Source organism: Wolffia australiana, chromosome 2 (assembly GCF_029677425.1).
Source record: "Wolffia australiana isolate 7733 chromosome 2, ASM2967742v1".
In the NCBI taxonomy this organism is placed as follows: Eukaryota; Viridiplantae; Streptophyta; class Magnoliopsida; order Alismatales; family Araceae; genus Wolffia; species Wolffia australiana.
Window position 1 is genome coordinate 26395087 of NC_135836.1, and position 20916 is coordinate 26416002.

General features: G+C 41.4%; 1 protein-coding gene across 2 annotated transcripts; it reads left to right on the forward strand.

The window, feature by feature from the left end:
• Positions 1–334: 334 nt before the first annotated feature.
• Positions 335–3177, forward strand: LOC144700288 (uncharacterized). Of its 2 annotated transcripts, XM_078571790.1 has the most exons (4): positions 335–556; positions 636–1163; positions 1385–1689; positions 1764–3177. In XM_078571790.1, exons 3-4 carry the CDS (start codon positions 1423–1425, stop codon positions 2850–2852), a joined length of 1356 nt encoding a protein of 451 aa, XP_078427916.1. In that variant the 5' UTR covers positions 335–556; positions 636–1163; positions 1385–1422; the 3' UTR covers positions 2853–3177. The 2 variants fall into 2 exon arrangements, with proteins under 2 accessions (XP_078427916.1, XP_078427915.1); XM_078571789.1 differs by lacking the exon at positions 636–1163.
• Positions 3178–20916: the final 17739 nt, after the last annotated feature.

Below are 20916 nucleotides of genomic sequence, written 5' to 3' on the forward strand. Positions count from 1 at the left end.
GACAGGGCCAGCTAGCAGCGAGAGCGCAAGTCTCACCTACCGGATGAAAACGTAGACATCAGATTCCCAGCGGGAAATAATACAAATCCCTCCGCCAGACTGAGGAACGCGACCATTTCAGCAGGCGCGCAACAGCCGCCAAGCGAGAGCAGAGGACCCCACCCCAAACAATTAGAGAGAGAGAGAGAGAGAGTGTGTGTGTGTGTGTCTGCCTGACTCTGAGTTTATGCCTTTAAGAGAGAGAGAGAGAGAGAGAGAGAGCAGTGACATCGCTCGTGCACACGCCGCCAGTGCTAGAAGTAGCACCGTGCCGGTGACATCCCACCTCACCTCTTCCTTACTTTACTATCCTTCCCCCCCCCCCAACTCTCCCTCCTTCCCCCGGCAGAGCTAGAGAGAGCAGGAAGACAACAGTAGAGCCGGTATCCTCCCCGAGATCCTCTCTCACTCCCTCCCTTCACTCCTTCCCATCCTATCCTGCATTCTCCTCCGACTTCCTCAGTCAAAGCAGAAGAAGAAGAAGAAGAAGAAGAAGAAGAAGAGTTGCTTCACGAAGGTATCGTCTCGGACCTCAATTCCCTCGCTACTCTCTCCTCTTCTTGCTCGGGTTTAGAGGGTGAATTGGCCTCCACTAGGCCCCCGCCGCGTCCGCCTTGGACAATTTCGACGGTTTCCTGGCGATCGCCGCCGGGATATCCGCGGTCGACGACGACAGGCTTAGTTGACGCGTCCATCGCTGCCGTTCTCCGGCGGTCAGAGTTTTACCGCGGACGAGGACACTTCCGTTCCAAGTTTGCGACGCGAGCCGGGACAATCGGCCGACCCCCGTTGGATCGCCATCCGACGGCCGCGACGCGCGCGACCGACGTGTTCGTTCTTTTGAAGAGCGGTCCCCATCCGGCAGTTAAAACCCGTGTCAAAAGTCGAGACGGTGGAGGTGACTTTTGAACCTCCTGGGCCGGACCACGCGTCGGGCCCACGGTAACTACACCGCTGGGCCCCGCCGGCCCGCCGGGCCTCGGGTGGCGTTGACGCGCTCCGCTTAGCTGTTCCCCATTCTCTCCCTTTCTTAACCGGTTACTCCCCCGCCCTGCTCGCACCCACCGTCGGACTCGGCCTCCTGCTTGCGACGTCAAAGCTTTCTTTCTCCAACTCCCGAAGAGGTATATATATATATATATATATATATGTAGTAAGAGAGAGATAGAGAGAGAGATTTAAAGAGAGAGAGAGAGCGAGAGACCACCAAATGTGGCCCAGTTGATGCTATTTATGGAAGCAGCGACACCTCCTCCTCGTCCGTAATCTCCTCTCGCGAGGAGGAAAGAGTAGAAGAGTATCGCGGGTGGCTTACCATGCTTTGGCTCCTCCCCTCTGCTTGCAGCGTTGGAGTAGCCGACCCGGCACGACTTTCCCACGAAGATGACGGCGGTGGGCGGCAGCTGGCCCGACGACGCGGCCCTGGCCGACCATGAAGACCTGATGATGACCGCCTTCGGCGACCGCTCCATCTTCAGCCTCGAAGACATCTTCCTCGACATCAAGGACCCCGACGTCTCCGCCCTCGTCCCGGACAGCCCCCGCCCCTCCCCCGCCGCCTCCCTCAACATGCACCCCTCCTCCTCCGCCGCCGCCACCTTCTCCGGCGACGCCGCCACCGCCTCCGACGTCCTCCCCGAGGGGCTGCTGGTAAGACTCGAGAATTCTCCCCCCTCTCCCTCTCGCCGGCTCCGCTCTAATTGGCCCATCTATGCCTCTGGCAGTGCGACGACGCCGACGCGACTCAGCTGGAGTGGCTCTCCAATTTCTGCGAGGAGTCCTACTCCTCCGACGGCCTGCGCTTCGTGCCCTGCGCCGGCGCCGCGGTCCTCGCGACCAACGCCGCCGCCGCCGCCGCCGCCGCCGCCGACAAGGACCAGAAGCCGACGCCGTCGGAGGTCCCGCCCGAGATGATAGACCAGTGGCTCATCTTTCGGAGCTCGAGCCCGGTCTCGGTGCTGGAGCACGGCATCTTCCCGCTCTGCGGCCGGTCCTCGTCCTCGCCGACGTCCTCCGCCGGGTCCGCCCCCAACGCGGCCGCGGCGGCGGCGCCCTGGAGCCCGCCCGAGCCGGTCAGCGTGCCGGCGCGCTCCCGCAGCAAGCGGCCCCGCCCGCCGAGCTGCCCCGTGCGGGCGCCCATCGTCATCGCGCTGCCGCCGTCCCCCGCGGCCGACGCCGACGCCGCGGCGCTCCCCGCCGCCGCCGACTGCGCCCCGGCGGAGCCCGAGGGCGAGTCGGAGTTCCCGGGCGAAACCCAGACGAAGAAGAAGCGGAGGAAGAAGAAGCCGAAGAAGGAGGAAGCGGCGGCGGAGGAGGAGGAGGAGGGCGAGGCGGCGGCGACGACGTCGTGCGCGGCGGCGGGGGTGACGGCGAGGAAGTGCATGCACTGCGAAGTGACGAAGACGCCGCAGTGGCGGGCGGGGCCGCTGGGGCCGAAGACGCTCTGCAACGCGTGCGGGGTGCGCTACAAGTCGGGGCGGCTCTTCCCCGAGTACAGGCCGGCGGCCAGCCCCACCTTCGTGCCGGCGGTCCACTCCAACTCCCACAAGAAGGTCGTCGAGATGCGCAACCGGGTCGGCCACGCCGCGCCGCCGCCGGACGCCGGCCCGCGCCGCCTCGATCTCGCCGCCAAGTCCTGCGAGCTGCTCGACTATCTCCGCCGCAGGGAGCTCCGCGCCGCCGACCTGCCCACCGTCATCAGCGCGCATTCGGACACCACGTGTCGGCCCCCGCCGTGTCCCAGCAGCAGCGACGAGGAGGGGGACGACGGCGCGCCCCGTGCCACTGATGCCCAATCGCTGATGATCGACTAGAGAGAGGGAGAGACAAAGAAGTAGGAGCAGGAGCAGGAACAGCAGAGCAGTCAGCTAGGGGATTTATTTGATTTGTCGTCTCATTTTCTTCCTCGACGTCTCATTTTCTTAGGCAGATTGATACTTGAGGAGACGGCCGATCAAGTAGTATGTTTCGGGTCTAGACTTTAGAGACATGGGCAGGCGCCGCGGCGTGGAGTTGGACATTTTTTTTGCAGTTGGATTTACTTCATCTCACTGTTACAAACTTACAGTCTTACAACACCCGTTCCGTCTGCCCCGATTCTTCTCTTGGATTATCAATCTTCATCTCTTGGATTAAGAACGTTGTTGGGCTTTACCGGACCCGATTCCCTTTTCTCCGACCACTCCAAAACCTCCGGTCTGTGTTTGAAATAGACTAAAAACTGGAAAAATGTGATATTATATTTTATTATTTTTAAGTGTTATAGATACTATATTTCTGTAGTATAATTACTGTTCCTTGAAGTGTGGAATTGAATTTAATAAAATTGGACGGAATAGTGACCGCTGTAAGGCTTGCCAAGGTAGGTGCACAATGGAATTGTGGAATGGGTGGAACAAGAATAGAAGGGATGGAGCAGGGCGGAAGGGGTGCAACGGTGGCATCCGCAGCGAGCTGGCCCCTGTTTTTCTTATTCATTAAAAAAAAATATCCCCAGAACCATACAAACTTTAATAAGGCTGGTTCAAAATTTTGAACTGCACTGCGTAACGACCGAGCAACCTCTCGTGATCAGGCCATCCCTTGATGCTGCAGGACTATGCCTAGAATGCCAACCATGATTAGATCGGCAACCACAATCATGATCATATTGCTGATCTGAGCATAGTTCTGATTTGATCTCAGAATCCCCATATTCATCGCAAAAGAGACTAGCTAGTATCAATAAGCTTTTCTGTTATTTATAGTTATATAACATAATACTACTTAGGGTTTGACACGGCCTAAACGTGATGGGACATGACATTGATGTATGGTTGACAACTGGTGAAATGACAAACTAAGATGGATTATTCATCAAGTCCCTCGTCACATCACTCGTCCCTAAATTTTACAAAAAAAAATAATCACAGTATGTCATTTTCACCAAACCCATCATCGTGTCACCATACACAGTCACTAAACATCACAAAAAGGTGTGTTCAATTTTAATTTAGATCTTAGTAGACCTAAGTTTGGCCTTTTCTTTCCAATAAATCTTATGTGAGTCTCCCTCTCTCTCTCAGGTGGCACGTCGTTGTGTTTAGTTTACGACTTCAATTGACAACTTGAAATAAAATGTAATATGATTCACAGTTGATATATTAAACACGGATGGTCACATCACCTTGTGCAAGGCCCGCGACCCGTCGTAATACTGATTTATAGAGGAAGCCAATATCGGGCTTCTCATGACCCAGCCCAAAGCTTGAGTCAGAATGGGTTTTTCTTTATAACGAATGTTTTAATCCTGACTGTTGATCTTCTCTAAGAAGGTTGAACGGTCAGTATAATTGACATTCTTTTGATACATCTCTCTTTTTTTTACGCGTGCCAAATCAGTGGCAGCGGCTGACGCGGACCAATGAAAAGCTGTCATGTGGAGGAGATGATGTTGTGCGAGGACACCAAGGAAAAGAGGGTCCATGGCTACGATCTAATCATAGCTGTTAAACCCTCCAAGACAGAGATCTAACAGTCGATGGGGGGTTTTTCAGCTTACCTCTCGCCAGTGTTCTCGTCACTGATGACTAAATTTCGGTGACGAGAGTGCGGATGTCCGCCGATTGATGCTGAAATACAAGAGGGAATGATCCCATAATTGAGGGATGTTATGGTCTGAGCTCATGCCTCTAAAAATCAGGATTTGGCTGCCAGGATAAAGGGGGATTCATTGTTGTTAAAATCAAATTTTAGCACCAATGGGAGAGTAAAACTTCCTTCAAATTGTTCTGATTCTACTTGGAACTCTTGGTTGAGAAAAGTGACGATTTTTTAATCTGAAAGGAGAAGACTAGAAGCTGAGAACTGAGAGTATGATCAGGACTTATCTGAAAAGAAAGCTCGGCTCAAAGAGGATCTGAAGCTGTCGGCGACCCTAAACTAAAGAGTGTTCTGGTAAATCATCAAATTTCAGACATTAATAGTTGCAACTATGTATGATTTAAAACCCAATTAGGAGACTAATTTATATTTTTCTAAAACATGTATGATTTTTCTAAGTCAAAATTTATATTTATTTATATTTTGGGACTTTATTCTATGAAATATAGATTTTAGGATATATTTTAGGGCTTTAATTTTGCGACGCCACGTGTTACCATTCAACAAATCGAACGACGACGTATCATAGCTAGTGATAATGATTAGCGACAACCAATCATAGAGCTAAACAGTTTTGGCATCGCAATTAGCGTTGCCATAAGTGCATTTAATGAATAACGAAATCACATTTAACTTTTTCAGACGTAGGCTGATGTGGACGAATAAATAAAAGAGCCTTTTTTAATAAATGTTGCATGACAAACGAGGTGCGACTTTTGGAATTTTGATTTTCGTCCAGATTCATTGGTAAAATTTTTGCGGTTGGCGCCGACGTGTCACACCGCACATGGTGCCATGTGTACGTGTGCATGCCACGTGTACACATGGTGCACATGTGTCATACCCTCATTTGCTTAAAAGGAAAAGGCTCTGATGTGGCATGCATTGACGCGTTGCCACTTCAGGTGTGAGCTAGTATGTCATGATATATTTAAATAATATTATTATCCTGTTATGTCTTTTTCCCAGGGCAACACGTGGTGCAATGAGAGCTGTTAATCATGAATGATGAGGCAGAATCTCAACCAACCATTTCATTTAATGCCAGACGAGACAAAACCCTAACCAAATGATGTGTGGGCACTGATGAGGACGAGGAGAGATAAATATTTGAATTAAATCAACGAGTAGGAATGATCCAACTTCCATGCTTCATATATGACAATCCAGAACGCGGATTTAGCTGAAATTTCAAGGGAAGCTTTGTCTTTCTATCCTCTATCCATTCATACAGCTTGACTCATACATTGAGTCTTGGATTTTTGTAAAGAAATATCTTTAAGATCACTCCCTCTTAGAGAGGCAGATTGAAAGAAAGTGAAGTTTGAAGGTCCATCAAGTGTTCCTTGGCATCTCCGATGCTTGTAGAGGTTCAACAGATAAGTGAGGAGGTTGATCTGTAGCAGGAAAATGCCGTGATCCTGGCGAAATATAGGGAACTAAGGTTAGTCGTTCGGCTTACATTAATTATTCTCCAACACATTTAGTTAGTTTAGCTATCTTCTCCATCGACCATCTTTGCCATCATCTTCATCCATTACCATACTTCATGCACCTCCGTCATCGTCCAGTATTATCCACTCTCAACCATTTGACGCCCACTCTTATGCTATGTCAATCTCATTGCTTACACCTATCTTTCTCAGCTAAGCCAACAGATATTGCAACCTCTTTATTTAACTTATCATCCCATCTCGATATCGCCACCTTCGTCACCATATCCATTACCAATCATGCGGCCATTATGCGTTCATCTCTCCAACCTCATCCATCATAAACCCTAATTTCTAAGACCATAATTAGACTCCTAATTCTATCGTAACCACTATCTCTCCCTATTCACTAACTTGTACACTCTACGTAATCCTGATTTCTTCCCGACCAAAAGAATTTTCTTCCCGACATATGTTCCATGTGGAGATGACCTTTACTCGTCTCTTGCTAAGCAAATTATTTACAAGTATAGATCAATATATTTTATTGATTAAACTCAAATTCTCAGCAACTTTGTTTGTACCCTAATTCTGAGTTTATCAATCATGATCTTATCCACGAGGGGCGATTGATCTGATGCATCTCATCAAACTGATCACAAGGACCTTACCCCTATGTAATCAGAAGTTCCAATCTACCAAAACACTTGTAGCATCATTCTCAAAATAGACGTCCAGTTGCGAATATTCGAGATCCAGATATTTATATTTTTTAATGTTGCGAACTCACAGTCAAAGGTGGGTCCCACTAAGCGGGAGAAACCTACTTACTGTGTGCGAGAACAATACTTTCTTTCCACTACCCCATGCTCCTCCATTCTCTCTTATTCTTCTTATTCTTCTTCTTGGTTCTTTCTCATTCTCATCCTCTCCAAGACTTGGAGCTGCATACTTCTTCTCTTATCGTCTCATACATTGGGTAAGTATCCAATATATATCCCATATATTATTTGAGAACAGGATAGCAAACAGCCATGGAATAGTGTATTATTCAATATCAGATATCAAATGATTATCAGACAGGAGAACACTATTTTTTTATGATCCAATCTACGACATTGTGATAGGTCGGTTAGTATAATGATCAAACCTGATCAAATATGATCTAGTCTGCAGCGCGGGTTTTGGGGTTGGAAGTTTTCTCAAAATGTAATCAATCTAGAGCATGTCTATTGTCTAATTATTTGAGAATATCAGTCAAGATAGTTGATCTACGTTGAATGCACACGGAGATCGGACCATTGGGTGTCTTTGCATAGTAAAATATGTGGCTCTCTTTTTATGTAATTCTTTCTATGACAAAAATCCTAGGTAATTCTTTCTATGGCAGCATTATGCATCTATATGTGGTTGTCCGGAGCATGACGTTGTACTTTATATTTGACATTAATATTTTAATAATCTGAACTATCTTGATGGCACTTTTTAATCCCCATATGCAATAGAAGAACAGTTGTATACTGTGGTTGGGAGTCTAGTTATCCCAAAGGACTTGCGTGGGATTTATCAGCGTGGTTTAATACTGAGTCATTGAATGAAGAGTTTTGATAGATTAACATGTACTATTAACGGAGTGAGTTAGGCGATGACAATTTGCCGATGTCAACGGCATAGTAGCTTTACGGACTCTACGTCAATCTAATATAATATGACTTTATATTAATTTTTATGTAAGTTAACCGAGTAATATTTCATTTTCTTCAGACAGAGAAGAGTATGAAATTTAAATAACGTTATAATATTTGAATTAAAAACTTTCCGAAATTCCCAATCCCTCTGCGGCGCCTGGTGACCGTCGGATGCAAGTTTGCAGGTCGACGTAACGTTGGATCTTGTCCACGTATTCCAAGCGTTTCAGAACGTCTCCAGAAAGTTCTAGCCTCTGCCTTATAAAGAATTTTCGCCTTCCTTAGCTGATTTTCCACTGTCGGCTAGGGTTGGAGCGCCTTTTCAGGATTCAACGTCGCAAATATTGCGATTTTGCATCTTTCGGCTTGCATCTCGTCTTCATTGAAATTTCTTTCTTTGAGTGTTAGTATAATCCCCGCTCTCGAAGTATAATTTTGTATTGTCTGACCCTTCAGGTTGTTTGCACGCATTCACCTCTTTCTCGAAATGGGGACGTCGATAAATCCTTCTGGTTCAGTCATCGTCTTTTAATTCGGTTTCATCGCGATGAATCAAGTAGAGTGAATGTCGACACTACTCATCGGCGCCACCGAATTCTCTTTCTGTACTTTCGCGTTAGCTGCCTCCAGTCCATCGACGTCTACGTGCCGTTTCGTCATGTTGTTGTGTCTCTGCTCGTTCTGATTCTCTCTCGTGTTCGATTAACGTAGTATCTAAACCTGCTGCAACCCTTCCATTTTAAGTTCCGATTAACGTAGTTCGCCGGTCAAGGTTATACTTTCATGATACGAACTCATCGCTCAAATCGAGTTTCAACTATAGAGCGTATTTTCTACTTGCCGGGCTTAGTCATGTACCTGCCAAAAACATTTGTGGCTGTTACAGTTACTTGCCTGGGAAATTATTGCTGGCCCTTCGTTACATGCCGTTGCATCTACGATCCTGCATCAGCGTGCTCCATTGGGGCCCTACATATCTTTCCACGAATCCTTTTCCCTCTTTCTTGTCTCTGGACTTTTTCGACTTCCTTTGGAAAATCGATTTATTGTATTTTGTTTTGAATGAAAATGGGTTCCCAAAGCAAAGAAGATGTTGTTTCGGTTTGCTTCCCAACGCTGAGGAGATGTTCTCAGGTTGTTGAATGTAACGACGTACGGTGTAGTACCGAATCGGCTGTGAAACGTGGCCAGACTGTTGTAGTTATATGTCGTAACTTTCCATTCGTTCTTTGCTTTATGATTACCTTTCACTAATTTACCAGCGAATATAGCTAAAATCGAAATTGAATAATTTGGTTTCACATCCTTCACTAAGAAATCAAAGGATATGTTTGTGGTTAGTCTGGATGCTTGAATCCCGGTGAATATGGGAGAGCATATAAGAGAGTTTGACATCAAAACTTGAAATTCCAGCGCAAACCTTCATCACCTCCAGTTTAAGTGAATGGTAAAAAGTCTGACAAGGTGAGATGACAAACCCGAGGCCGTCAAAACTTGCGGAGTTCTTCCAGAGGATGATCTTGCAACTGATAGAAAAAACTAAGGAAAGGTTACCTGATAATCACATGTCCTATTTGATTTAATAATGCCACAGATTATACACCTTTATCAACAACGTAATGATCAAAGGTGCCTCATACAGTGTTCTGAGGTGTTTGTTGCCGCAGTGACAATCCATTATCCAGATCGATGTGTAAAAAATAATAGGGGGCCTAGTGTCCTCCCTATGAACATGGAAATGACAATCCAAAAAGAGAGAAAATCTGTAATTAATACTATAACCGTAACCTTTTTTTTCAAAAACAAAACTCATTATAATGACATGTGATGCTTATAACTTAATTCTATAAAAACATTCAATGACTGAATGAATCTCAATGTGACCATAATTCTATGGTCATTAGTTGTTCAACAAGTGATTCAAATATTCTTATTCGAAGCATATTTAGTTGAAATATCGCAAAAGAATAAAACTATATTGTGCTATTCATCATGAACATGACAGATCCTATAGCTATCTGTTGGGACATATTTTACAACATATAGTGGGTGCTTTTTGAAAAAATAGTTCAAAATCTTATGCAGCAATGATAACATCTGTTTAAATCCTTCTCAAATATTATATCTAATGTCAGCAAGGTTGATTCATCATGGTTTTGTATGTGATCCCTAGAACTAAGAGACGTAAAAAGCCCTTTGGACAGATGATAATTTTTTAACAATGACCCTAAGAGTCTCTCTTAAAGAGATTCCAAATCATCATAATCTTATGCAGCAATATGTACACTTAGATGAATGTGCAATCAATATGATATACATGATATGCCCTCCGTGTTAAAGGAATTTGAATCGAGGAAGAAGATGAATGATGTCGGACGTCGTCGGGGATGTCATCTGTTCGGTTTTGAGATGATGCTCTGATTCTAAGATGATGCAGGATAACGTCAGTGACGTTAGCCCGAGGGTACCGAGACGATGCTCGGATACCGGTTTGATGCTGGACATCGTCCGGTTAGGTATTGAGGCGATCCTCAAATACTGGGGTGATAGCAGACCTCGTCCATCGGGTATGGATCTACAGATATGCGACTACGTGTTGCGAAGACTCCTAGGCGGATGTACGTACATGCCCCGACTCATGGGGTTCGCCAAGCTCCGGGCTCTGGGTTGAGCGACCGATGACAATAACGGTGACCTCCTGACCCTCATCGGAGCGACGACGGTATCTACGGCGCCGAACGGACTGAGTCTGTGGGTGCTCTCACGTAATGGATTGGCTCGGCCCGCACCCAGGAAAAACACTCGGTAGGTTCTCTCATGTCCATTTATCCTCTCATTTATTCTAACCCAAGCATTGTGGAGTGCAATCGAAAGATATACGACAAAAGATAATTTAACTAGCGGGCGAGGGGGCGAGGTACCTCTATGGTGTTGTTGTCCCGTAGTCGTGGTATTTACTAATGCAGGAACCGGGGGGGGGGAGTCGGTGGAGCTGTGCTGAAGATGGACATGACGTCGCTCGGCTGACGGCGTTGACACGACTCAGGAATCATGACACAGGAGCAGGGGAGGTGTGGCCAAGGTGCTGGGCGCGGCGGTAGCGGCGTGACGGAGGTGGCGCGGCGGCAATGACTCGACGTCGGCCGACAGAGGCTCATTGGTGGCGGTGGCAGCTCTGTGACGGCAACGACGGTTCGGAGGCGACGGTGGCTCATCGGCAGCAGCGACAGAGGGCGACAACACACAACAATGGCATGTGCGGCATAGGCGGCACTCGGCGACGACGTAGTCGGCTTTCAGCAGTGAGGCGGGCGAGGATCAGACGGCGGCACGGTGCGGATTGATGGCACAGACAGTGCGGGCGGCGCTCAGCGACAGCACGTGCTGCGCAGTCAGCTGTGAAGGCAGAGTGAGCGGCGGCCCAGGCGACACTCGGCAACAACATGTGCAGCACGGGTGGCGGGGGTGGCGGCGAGGGGGGGGGTGATGGCGGCACAAACACGGCGCAGGTGGTGTGGCGGCATGGCGGTGTGTGAGGCATTACACAGCGGCACAGGCGGTGTGGGCGGTGCTCGGTGGCAAATCGGCGGAGGCGGTAGCGATCTGGCGGCGCGGTTTTGCAAACTGGCATCAGCGGTGGCATCCGTACGGTGGCGGCGGCTCTCTCTCTCTGTCCTCCTTTTTTCCCTTCTCCTCTTCCTTCTTCTTCCCCTTTCCCTCTCAAGATTTGGAGTTCTTTCAAAAAATATTCAACTTTCACCTAAGACTTTAGGGCAAACACTCCATTCCCTATATAGGAATTGTAGTGTGCCCTAGAAAAGGGTCCACTTAGGGGGATCCATTAGAGAGGGCTCTCCCCTTAAAATAGAAACAAATAACAAGATGAAAACAGAGGTTTGAAAAGAAAAAAGGGACATGCGTGTGGTTATGGCCCAAACTTAAGAGCGCGGGTGTGCCTTCGGCGGCGTGTCGATCTGGCTGGGCGCAAACCGATGGCTGTCGATGGCGATGGTGTGGGCTTCGGCGGCATCTATGATGGAGTGGGTCTCTTGCTCCATCAATAAAGTTAAATCCTTCACCATGGTAGTAGATGTATCATGTAAATCATTCTAAAATGATTGCGCAACACATCAATTCTAATAAGAATCACCTACTAAGATGTTAAGTTTAATTATGCCCTATGTTATTTGAGAGCCTTACACATAGGAGATGGCCGATTTGACGAAGACCACTGGCACCTAAGCTTGCATATAAATCAAATGATACTCAAGAAGAGCATCAAAATACACAGATACAATGAGTGTGGTAGATTATGGAACTATTAGTGTGAAAAAACTAAAATAGATATTTGGAGTTCTTTAGTGTAAAGAGTTCAATGAATCAATTTGTATGAATTCATAAGTGGTATGATATTAAGTTGTCAATCATTTTGATTGTTAAGATACCAAAAAGTATACAAAAAGGAAAGCTTTCCTTTTTCTATGATCTACGAGTTCTTACTCATGATATTCTAAATAGTCTTAGCTCGTGTGCAACAAAAATTTCATGAACATTAATAAACTGTAAAGATGGGGTGTCTAACGTTGATTAATGACATTCTTGATAGAAGACGAGACAACTCTGGTACAATGATGCAATGAAGTCTTTGGCCAAAGTTGTGGAATATGCTAAAAAACTCTTCTGATAACAAGCATTTTTAGTGGATAAATATGAGCATATTTACTTGTTTACATGCATTAAATTACGCTTACATATGCGTATTATTCGAGCCTACAAATTATTAAATTTATTTGTCGAATGTTTTGTTGATTTTTTTGCTTTTAGTTGTTATTTGTGAATGTTTAACGCCATATTTTGAATTATGTAATTCTTTGAGTCTGAATATGATTTTGTAAAACATTTCTCATGTAAAATTCAGGAAGATATTATTTTTATTAGTCAGAAAATATAGTTTTTATTTTTCTAACCTATAATTAATTTATGTCACTTAAAAATGACCTTTTGGGTTCAATCATCTCCATGCAACTTGTTGCCATTTGATTTGTCAAATGGCGACCATCAACATTTTACGTAATCTTTAGCGTAACAAATCATTTTAAAAGGTCCCTGATAAACATGATTTGCATGTTTATTTGCATTAACTTGTTTATATGTGTGTGTTATCAGCCTAACACGATTAAATCAATTTTTAGAACCATGTTTTGAAATTATTGAATTTTGAAGTATTTTAGGGATTTTCTAAAGTTATATTCTGAAAGAAAAAATGCATCAGAGTATAACATTTCCATTATTTTTTGACATTGCGTCAGAGTATTCATGGAGGTATGAATCTTCTCAGCAGAAAAATATGGTTATTTATATTTAATTTATGCAAATTTATTAATGTATGTTTGGGTTTACTTTTCATTGGGGCACATGTTGCCATTTGATTCATTGAATTGTGGCCATTAATTTATTCTTGTTATTTATATGCATTAACCAATCATTTAATTTAATTAGTGCTTGGCATCAACCAAACATAGAAAATATGCCATTAAGGCATCATGATTAGCAGTGTCATAATGACTAATAATTATGAACACCTTTTATTATTCTTTATTTTTTTGCAATAAAAAATTGCAGATGGTGCTGAGTGCAGACGTATAAAAAAATTGTAGATTTTTTTATCCATCTGCACTCTTGAACTGATGATGACACATTTAAAACCTATCTTTTCTCGCTTATTTTATCCATCACGCAAGTCAAGATTTGCAGGGGCGATCCCACGTGTCACTAGACTCATGTATCCAAGTCACACTTGGGCTTGACACATGTATCCAAGTGACACTTCATTTTTGCGCATGATAAAAATTGCGTTGTTGAGGCCCTCGCTGATGCACTGCCAAGTCACAGTTGTTTTCTATTATTATTTTTATTTTTGAAATATATCATTATGCCTTTTTTGTCATTTTCATGTAGGGACATGTGGCGCAACGTTAGCTATTGATAGAGGGTGATGTGGGAGCATTTGAGCATTTGAATTTAGTGCAATGTGAAAAGAAAAAAAATGTAAAAGCAATGTGGCTTCTGTAAGTAGGGTGAGGAGAGAGAAAGGAATGAATTTAACCAACAGCTAGGAATCATCCAACTTCAGGGCTTAATATATGACGATCCAAAAGGTTGACCCAGTTGATATTTTAAGGGAATATTTGTGTTTATCTCCTTTATCCATCCATATGGTTAGATCTTTCAAAAAAATATATTTGAAGTTAATTCCTCCTAAAGAGGCAGATTTAAAGAGAGTGAGGGTTTTGAATGTCCATCAAGGTTTTCTTGGTTTCTTGAGTACTTGGAGAAGGTAAAAAATGAAGAGGAGAGGCTGATATGCATCAGAAAAATTACTCTGCTCCTAGGGGAACGTAGGGATCTAAGGTTAGTCTCTTACCTTAGATTGTCTTTCTCTATCATATACATTTGTTAGATCCATATCACCTTTATCATATCCTCAACTTCAGTCTATCACCATCCATCATCACCATAACACATCATCTACGTCATCGTGATCTCATCCATTGTTCTCTCTGCCATTTAAATCACAATCCTTAAATCATGAACTTTATCTCCTTCTGATATTACTCATCTTCTAATCCACCATCTTCCCCTCATGTCTTCATCTATGTTACTCCCACCATTCCGTTCATCCTATTCATATTATCATTCCTACTTCTCTTCTTACATAATGTTACATCCTAGTTTAATACTCAGTACCTCCTTCTCATCTCATCATTGCCATTCCATCATTACCTCTTACACTATATGTAGTTGTTCTCATCATACTCGAATCAATCTAGAGATAATTAAATCCCTAATATCTGTTCCACGTGGAGACAACCTATACTCATCCACTATCTAGAATTATTACAAGAGTATTGGTCTATAAATTTTATTGATTAAATTCAATTCAACAGTGACATAATTTTAGCCCTCCACATTTGAATTTATCAATACCATAACATCCAATTATTATACATGTATATTTCATTGTTTAATTTTGGGGGATGATGTGGATCAATGAATAAAAATGATGATTCTAAGAGTGTTTGATGATTCTTTTTAGACACCAATTTCTTCAGAAATTGAATTCAGTCAGCTAGGGATGGAGAGATCTTTTGAGGCATAACGAAATTTTTTTTACCCATATCATTGATAATTACTCTTAGATTTATTTTTATATTTTTATTTTAATTATAATAAATGAATTCATTTTTCTAAAGGAATTGTGAATACTATGAAGAAAATTTTGATCCTCTTGCGACATGCTAAGATTCACAAAATATCATTTTGGTTGTCAATCATGTCATGGAAAGTTTATGTATTCCCCTTATCATGTTTCTAAGAATCATGACACTTATCATGCTCATCATTTTCAAGGATCCCAAAATCAAAATGCTGAACCTTCATATTTTGAAAATGCATAAATATCCTGAAAAAATAATTATGCATTGATAAAATATAATTTCACACCTTTTGAAAGTGATAGATAATTAATCAATTATGTCAAGGGGTACAAGGATTATTTCAAATATCAATGTATTTTCAGAATGAGGGTTCTAAACGATATGATTAGAATCATATTTCTCGAAATAATTATCATTTTTGGAAATGAATACTATTACAAAAATTGATCAACTTTTTGCTAGATGATTCTTTATAGCCAATTTTTTTGAAGGATGTAGTGATAATGAGAAATTCTGTTTCATAAGGAAATTGAAAAAATTAAAATGAATATAGTTTTTGGTAAACGAAGATCCAAAAATATTGAAGAATCACAAGAGGATAATTTTGAGGAAAATCAAGTTGAGCGTGATGAGCTCAAGTGATGATATTCATGCTGATAATGCATTTTCTTTAAAAATGGATGAATCATGTGAAAATGTTATGAGCTCAAGTGATGAAAAAGAAGTTTGTGAAAATGAAGATGAAAATGCTGTTGATGATAATTATTATTTTCAGTTTTTTTGATGCTCAAAATGTTATTTCTATGGATGAATCTCACATATATGATACATGATCAAGAAAAGAAGAACTCGATGAGTATTAGGATGCAAAGATTTCATGTAATGTTGATGATATTTTTGATTTTATGATATCATGCATAGATAATCAAAGTGATGCTTCAATGGATAAATCTTGTGATCAGCACCTGAATATGATTGGAATTGAAGATTTTTTTATATAAATCGTGTGATGACCTCACGCTCATGAAGTTTATCCCTTGGTTATGCAAAGAAAAATAAAATTTGAAAAAAGGGTTTGAATCAAAAGTACATTGTATAATTTCGAACACCGTATTTTTTACTGATTGCATGATCCTGTATTCAATATTCATTGTAGAATCATTTTGCTCAAATATTTCTTATATTTGAAGAAAGTTTTGGTTGAACTCAGCATAGAGAAAAGTATATATTACTTATTGGTGTTTCAATTCATCATATTGTCTGGTAGGGTGGGGAGGAGATATGAAAATCAATGGGGTGAATTACTATTGTCATAGGTGGAATGCTGAGTAGATATGGTCGTTCTGTTATGTTCTTTTCAAATGAACAAAAACTTTGCACAAAAGAACCGCACAGGGCTCTGTTCGTTGTTCTATTCTTTTTTGTGAAAAAGTTAGAACAGATGTTCAAAAAATTCGCACAATGGGTAAAAATTTGCACAATTCAAACAAAATTCGCACAATCTGAACAAAATTCGCACAAAATTTGCTCAAAATTCGCACAAAGTTTGCACAATTCGCACAAGCCGAACTGCACACAGGTTTGTGCGATGTTCTGTGCGAATTTGATTTTTTTCTGTTCAGAAATCCGAACAGAACGCACAATTCGCTCCAATTCGCACAAAGCAAATAGAACGACCATGTCTAATGCTGAGTGAGCGACCCATTAAACAATTTTTTTATGTGTTGATCTCATCTAGTGTTTTAGGTCTCCATTAATCAAAATTGCAATTGTGGTGGGAATTATCATTTCTTCAAGTTATAAGCACATAATTAACTTTTTGGAGACACCTTAAGCCATATGATAAACCCCATGCGCATACCTCTTCACCCATTTTATTAATCTCTCACCATTTCACCTGCTGTTGCTTATTCCTAAAGATAGCATCTCACACCTAATTTATTTCTCTTCTTCCCCTTTGTGATATCAAATTTTCATGGCATTATTTCCTTGTTAGCCCCTCTTTGTCTTCATCTACATCGTCTCATCCTATTTATCTCTTCCTTACTAGCATATGGTTAATTTTATGATGAGTGTTTATTTGATCCATAACCTTCCATTTTTGTTTAACCATTAATATAAAAAACAAAGATAATAAGAAAGGGAAGTTCTCAACATTGAGTAAAACCCAAGGACCTTTGTAATTTTTTATATTTGGAAGCGCGTGATATTATTTCTATTGATTTTTTATCAATTTATTTATCATCCCCTAGGTGATACAGACCACAATATCCACCATTTATTGAAAAATAATTGTGTCCACATTTCTTCTACACCATGACTGTCTTCTCCTCATTTGTTTAATTAAGAGAGAGCTATCTAAGTATTATGTCCTTTCACACATTATGCGTTACACACCTTTCTCCTGATAGACCTCTCGCCTGATCGGTCGACTTCTGACACGTCACAACAGCAGGGTAGACTGCGCACACTTCCACCATCGTAGCTGCTCCGCGGACACTGCACACCCCGCCCCCACTTTCGCTCGGATGGAGCACGGATGGGTGAGACTTCTTTGAGCTTCCGCTAGGTATCATTGATGTATCTTTTCCTTTCCTGCACATGGGCGTGGACGAGTGGGATCCGAGTGTAATTGGGATATTTATGCTCGCTCCACGCCTATAAACAGTGATAAACATGCCTATGAAATCCCCCTGGGTGGCATCGACGGCACGGCTGGATTGGTCTACGGGCACAACCGCAGGGTTGGCCTTACCCGGCACAGTGTTTTTTTGCCAAAAAAAAACACACCTTTCGCCATTATTTTGAGTCATCCGTCATTCTCTTTTTTCTTTACATGTAAGTAGATAGGAGCCTCAACACACATATTTCATTGATACACAATTGATATTTTGTGCTTGATCGAAAGGAGAACAATGACCGTCTTTTACTTTCATGTAGGAGAAAAGGGAGTGGGGAGCATTCTACGTGAAGATCTCACCACTTGTGAGTGATTGAGCTAGATAGGAAGAAACAATAAGCCTATCCTAGATTATAGTATAATACCTGGGGAGAAGAGGGCTTTTGTTGTCATGACCATCAGCTCTTTCTGAAACCATACGAGAGTTTATCACATGTGCTCTAGCATTACATGGATATATTCATACTGATAGAGGTTGTGTCGATACCTTTAACGTTTCATACTCATATTTTTAGGTTCAAAAGGTTAATTGAAAATTGAAGTAAATTATTGGGCATCCTAAGGGAATAGAAATGATTCATACCTATGTTATTAACATTGATAACTCACATATTTTGTCAATTAATATGACCATATTTACATGTTTATGGTTTTAAATTGAGTACATATATGTGTTATAAAGCCTAAAATGATTGAACATTTTTATAATGGTTTTTTTTGGATTTTTAAGTATTTATTGAGATTTTTCTAGCATCATAGTCTTAAAAAATAATGTTTAGAGTCAATACATGATTTTTTCCAGAATTTTAAGGCACAAATTTATGAAGATATTGTTTTTCTTACTAGGAAAAAATATTTAATAATTTTGGAATCTACATTAAATTTTATATGGTGATTGATCACCATTTGGTCCTTTGAATTGAAACCAGTCACCATTTTTGTAATGACTAGTGCATCTAACCATTGCAGGAATCATTAATATGGCATCACAAATCACAATCCCATAATGGTCAATCATTATTGACACATTTTGAATATTTTATTTTATGGAATGAAGTAGAAGAATGAAAAAATGATGGATTTAAATAAAGATAGCTACAAGGAAAAGGTTGAGGAAAGGATATATTAAAATACCACTTTATTCCTTAAAGAGTCAACAATGGTGAAGGTAGAGATGTTGTGTGTGAATCACACAAATAAATAGAGGTTAAGGTAGGCTCTAACGCGTCGACACATCAATTTTTCAATAATTAAATCATATTTTCTTTGCCTTTTTAGGTGTAGAGACATGAGGCACATCATGAGCCATTGATGGAAAAGGATACCCTAATATCTGGGCCAATCATTGCATTGGGATCGAATAAATTTAGGTTACAACTCTAGAACTGACATGACGATGATGATGAGGAGAAAGAAATCTCTAAATTAAATCCGTGTCCAATGATCATCCAGTTTCAAGGCTTTATATGCAATGATCTAAAAGGTTGATTGAACTAAAATTTTAACGAAAATTTTATCTTTTTCTTCTCTATCTATCCATAAAGTTGGACTATAAGATGAGCCTCGACATTTGTAAAAAATATTTGAAATATCTTACTAACTTGGTAGGTCGATTGAAAGAGAATGGAGTTTTGAATATCTACCAAGTGTTGCTTTGCGTTTTGAGTGTTTGGGGAAGATCAGCAAAGAAGAGGAGAGGCTTTCCTGCATCGCATAATTTTATTGACCCTGATGTAGCATAAGGAGCTTTGCTACGTTTTCTTGCCTTACGTTGATACATGCCCATCAATTTATTAAGTTATATTCACATCATTGATTCTTACCATTCCATTTTACCATAATCACTACCTCTCATTCCATCATCTACATCTCAGAGCACCATCTCACCTCCTCTAAATCGTAAACCATAATTTCTTCGATTCCCATATGTATTCACTTCTTCTACCATCACCTCTTCTCTTTCTAATCCATCTTACTTTCCTACTCTTGATCACTATGTTTACGTCCTCCTATTGATTACTATAAATAATATTCTTCTTCTTATTATTGAATAGCTTATATCCCCTTCTTATATTAGCATTTCACTCATTTCACTATCCTTTGTTTATACATATCTCCACTCACCCTTCTTGAATCACCATTTAAAGAGTATTAAGTCCTTAATCATCGTTCCTTGTGGAGTGATAAACTCAAATTTAATGATAAAATAGGTTTTTGTTTATTTGAGTTTAATCAATAATATTTATAAACTGATACTCACCTAAGACATCTAGATAATGGCTGAGTACATGCCATCTCCACATAATATGAATCTTTTGAATGTAACTATATCTAGATAGTAATTTGGGTATGATGAGAAGGAATACATATAGTGTAGGAGATAGTGATGCACTTAAGTTGGTGAGATGAGAGGAGTGGAACTAATTCATTTATGAGAGTATAAGGACAAAAAATAGGTGAAGTAGGTTGGATGACATGAATAGGGTGAATGAAATTGAGAGGGTGAAATAGACAGACATAAAGATGGTAGATGTAGAAGACGATTAAGAAGGTGAGGAAGTTAGTAATTTATGGTTTATGAATTTTATTGAGAGTAGTGCAACGGAAGTAAGAGGGAAGAGATTCAATATGTGTGATGATGGATGATGATGAAATATTTTAATAGATGTGAAGAAACATTAACAATCTACCCAGAAGACATATTGAAGAATCACTAGTGTAAGGCAAGAGACTTACCTTAGACCCCTATGTCCCACTAGAATCAAGGTGATTTCCTCATGAAGATCAGTCTCTTCACTTCTCTGTTGATGTTTGTAAACACTCTGACAGCAAGAAACCTTTATGGATCTACAAAAACCTTACTTGTCAGTCAGCCTTTTGATGAGGAAGTGAGCTCAAAGATATTTTTATCAAAGATACATGGCTCAATTTATAGATCAGATTACCTAAATGCATGGAGGAGGTAAAGACAGATCTGCCCTCAAAATTTCAGCTTGATCTGCCTTTTGAATCCTCCTAGATTAAGACTTGAGGTTGGAAAATTCATAGCAATTTATTTGAACTAAACGTTTCTTTCTCTTCGTCCTCATCATCACTGCCTCATCACATTTGGGGTTTTTGTCTTTATTTAGCATTAAATGCAATGATTGGCCCACATCACATTTTTGCCCTATTTTTTGCCATTCATTAAACGATTGACACATGGGTTCCACAAACAC

What these genes read in the sequence shown, in the direction of transcription:
- LOC144700288 (XM_078571790.1), top strand. Translation starts at nt 1,423, where the DNA reads ATGACGGCGGTGGGCGGCAGCTGGCCCGACGACGCGGCCCTGGCCGAC. An exon ending in TCCTCCCCGAGGGGCTGCTG is followed by an intron (nt 1,690 to 1,763) that starts GTAAGACTCGAG and finishes TGCCTCTGGCAG; the next exon opens with TGCGACGACGCCGACGCGAC.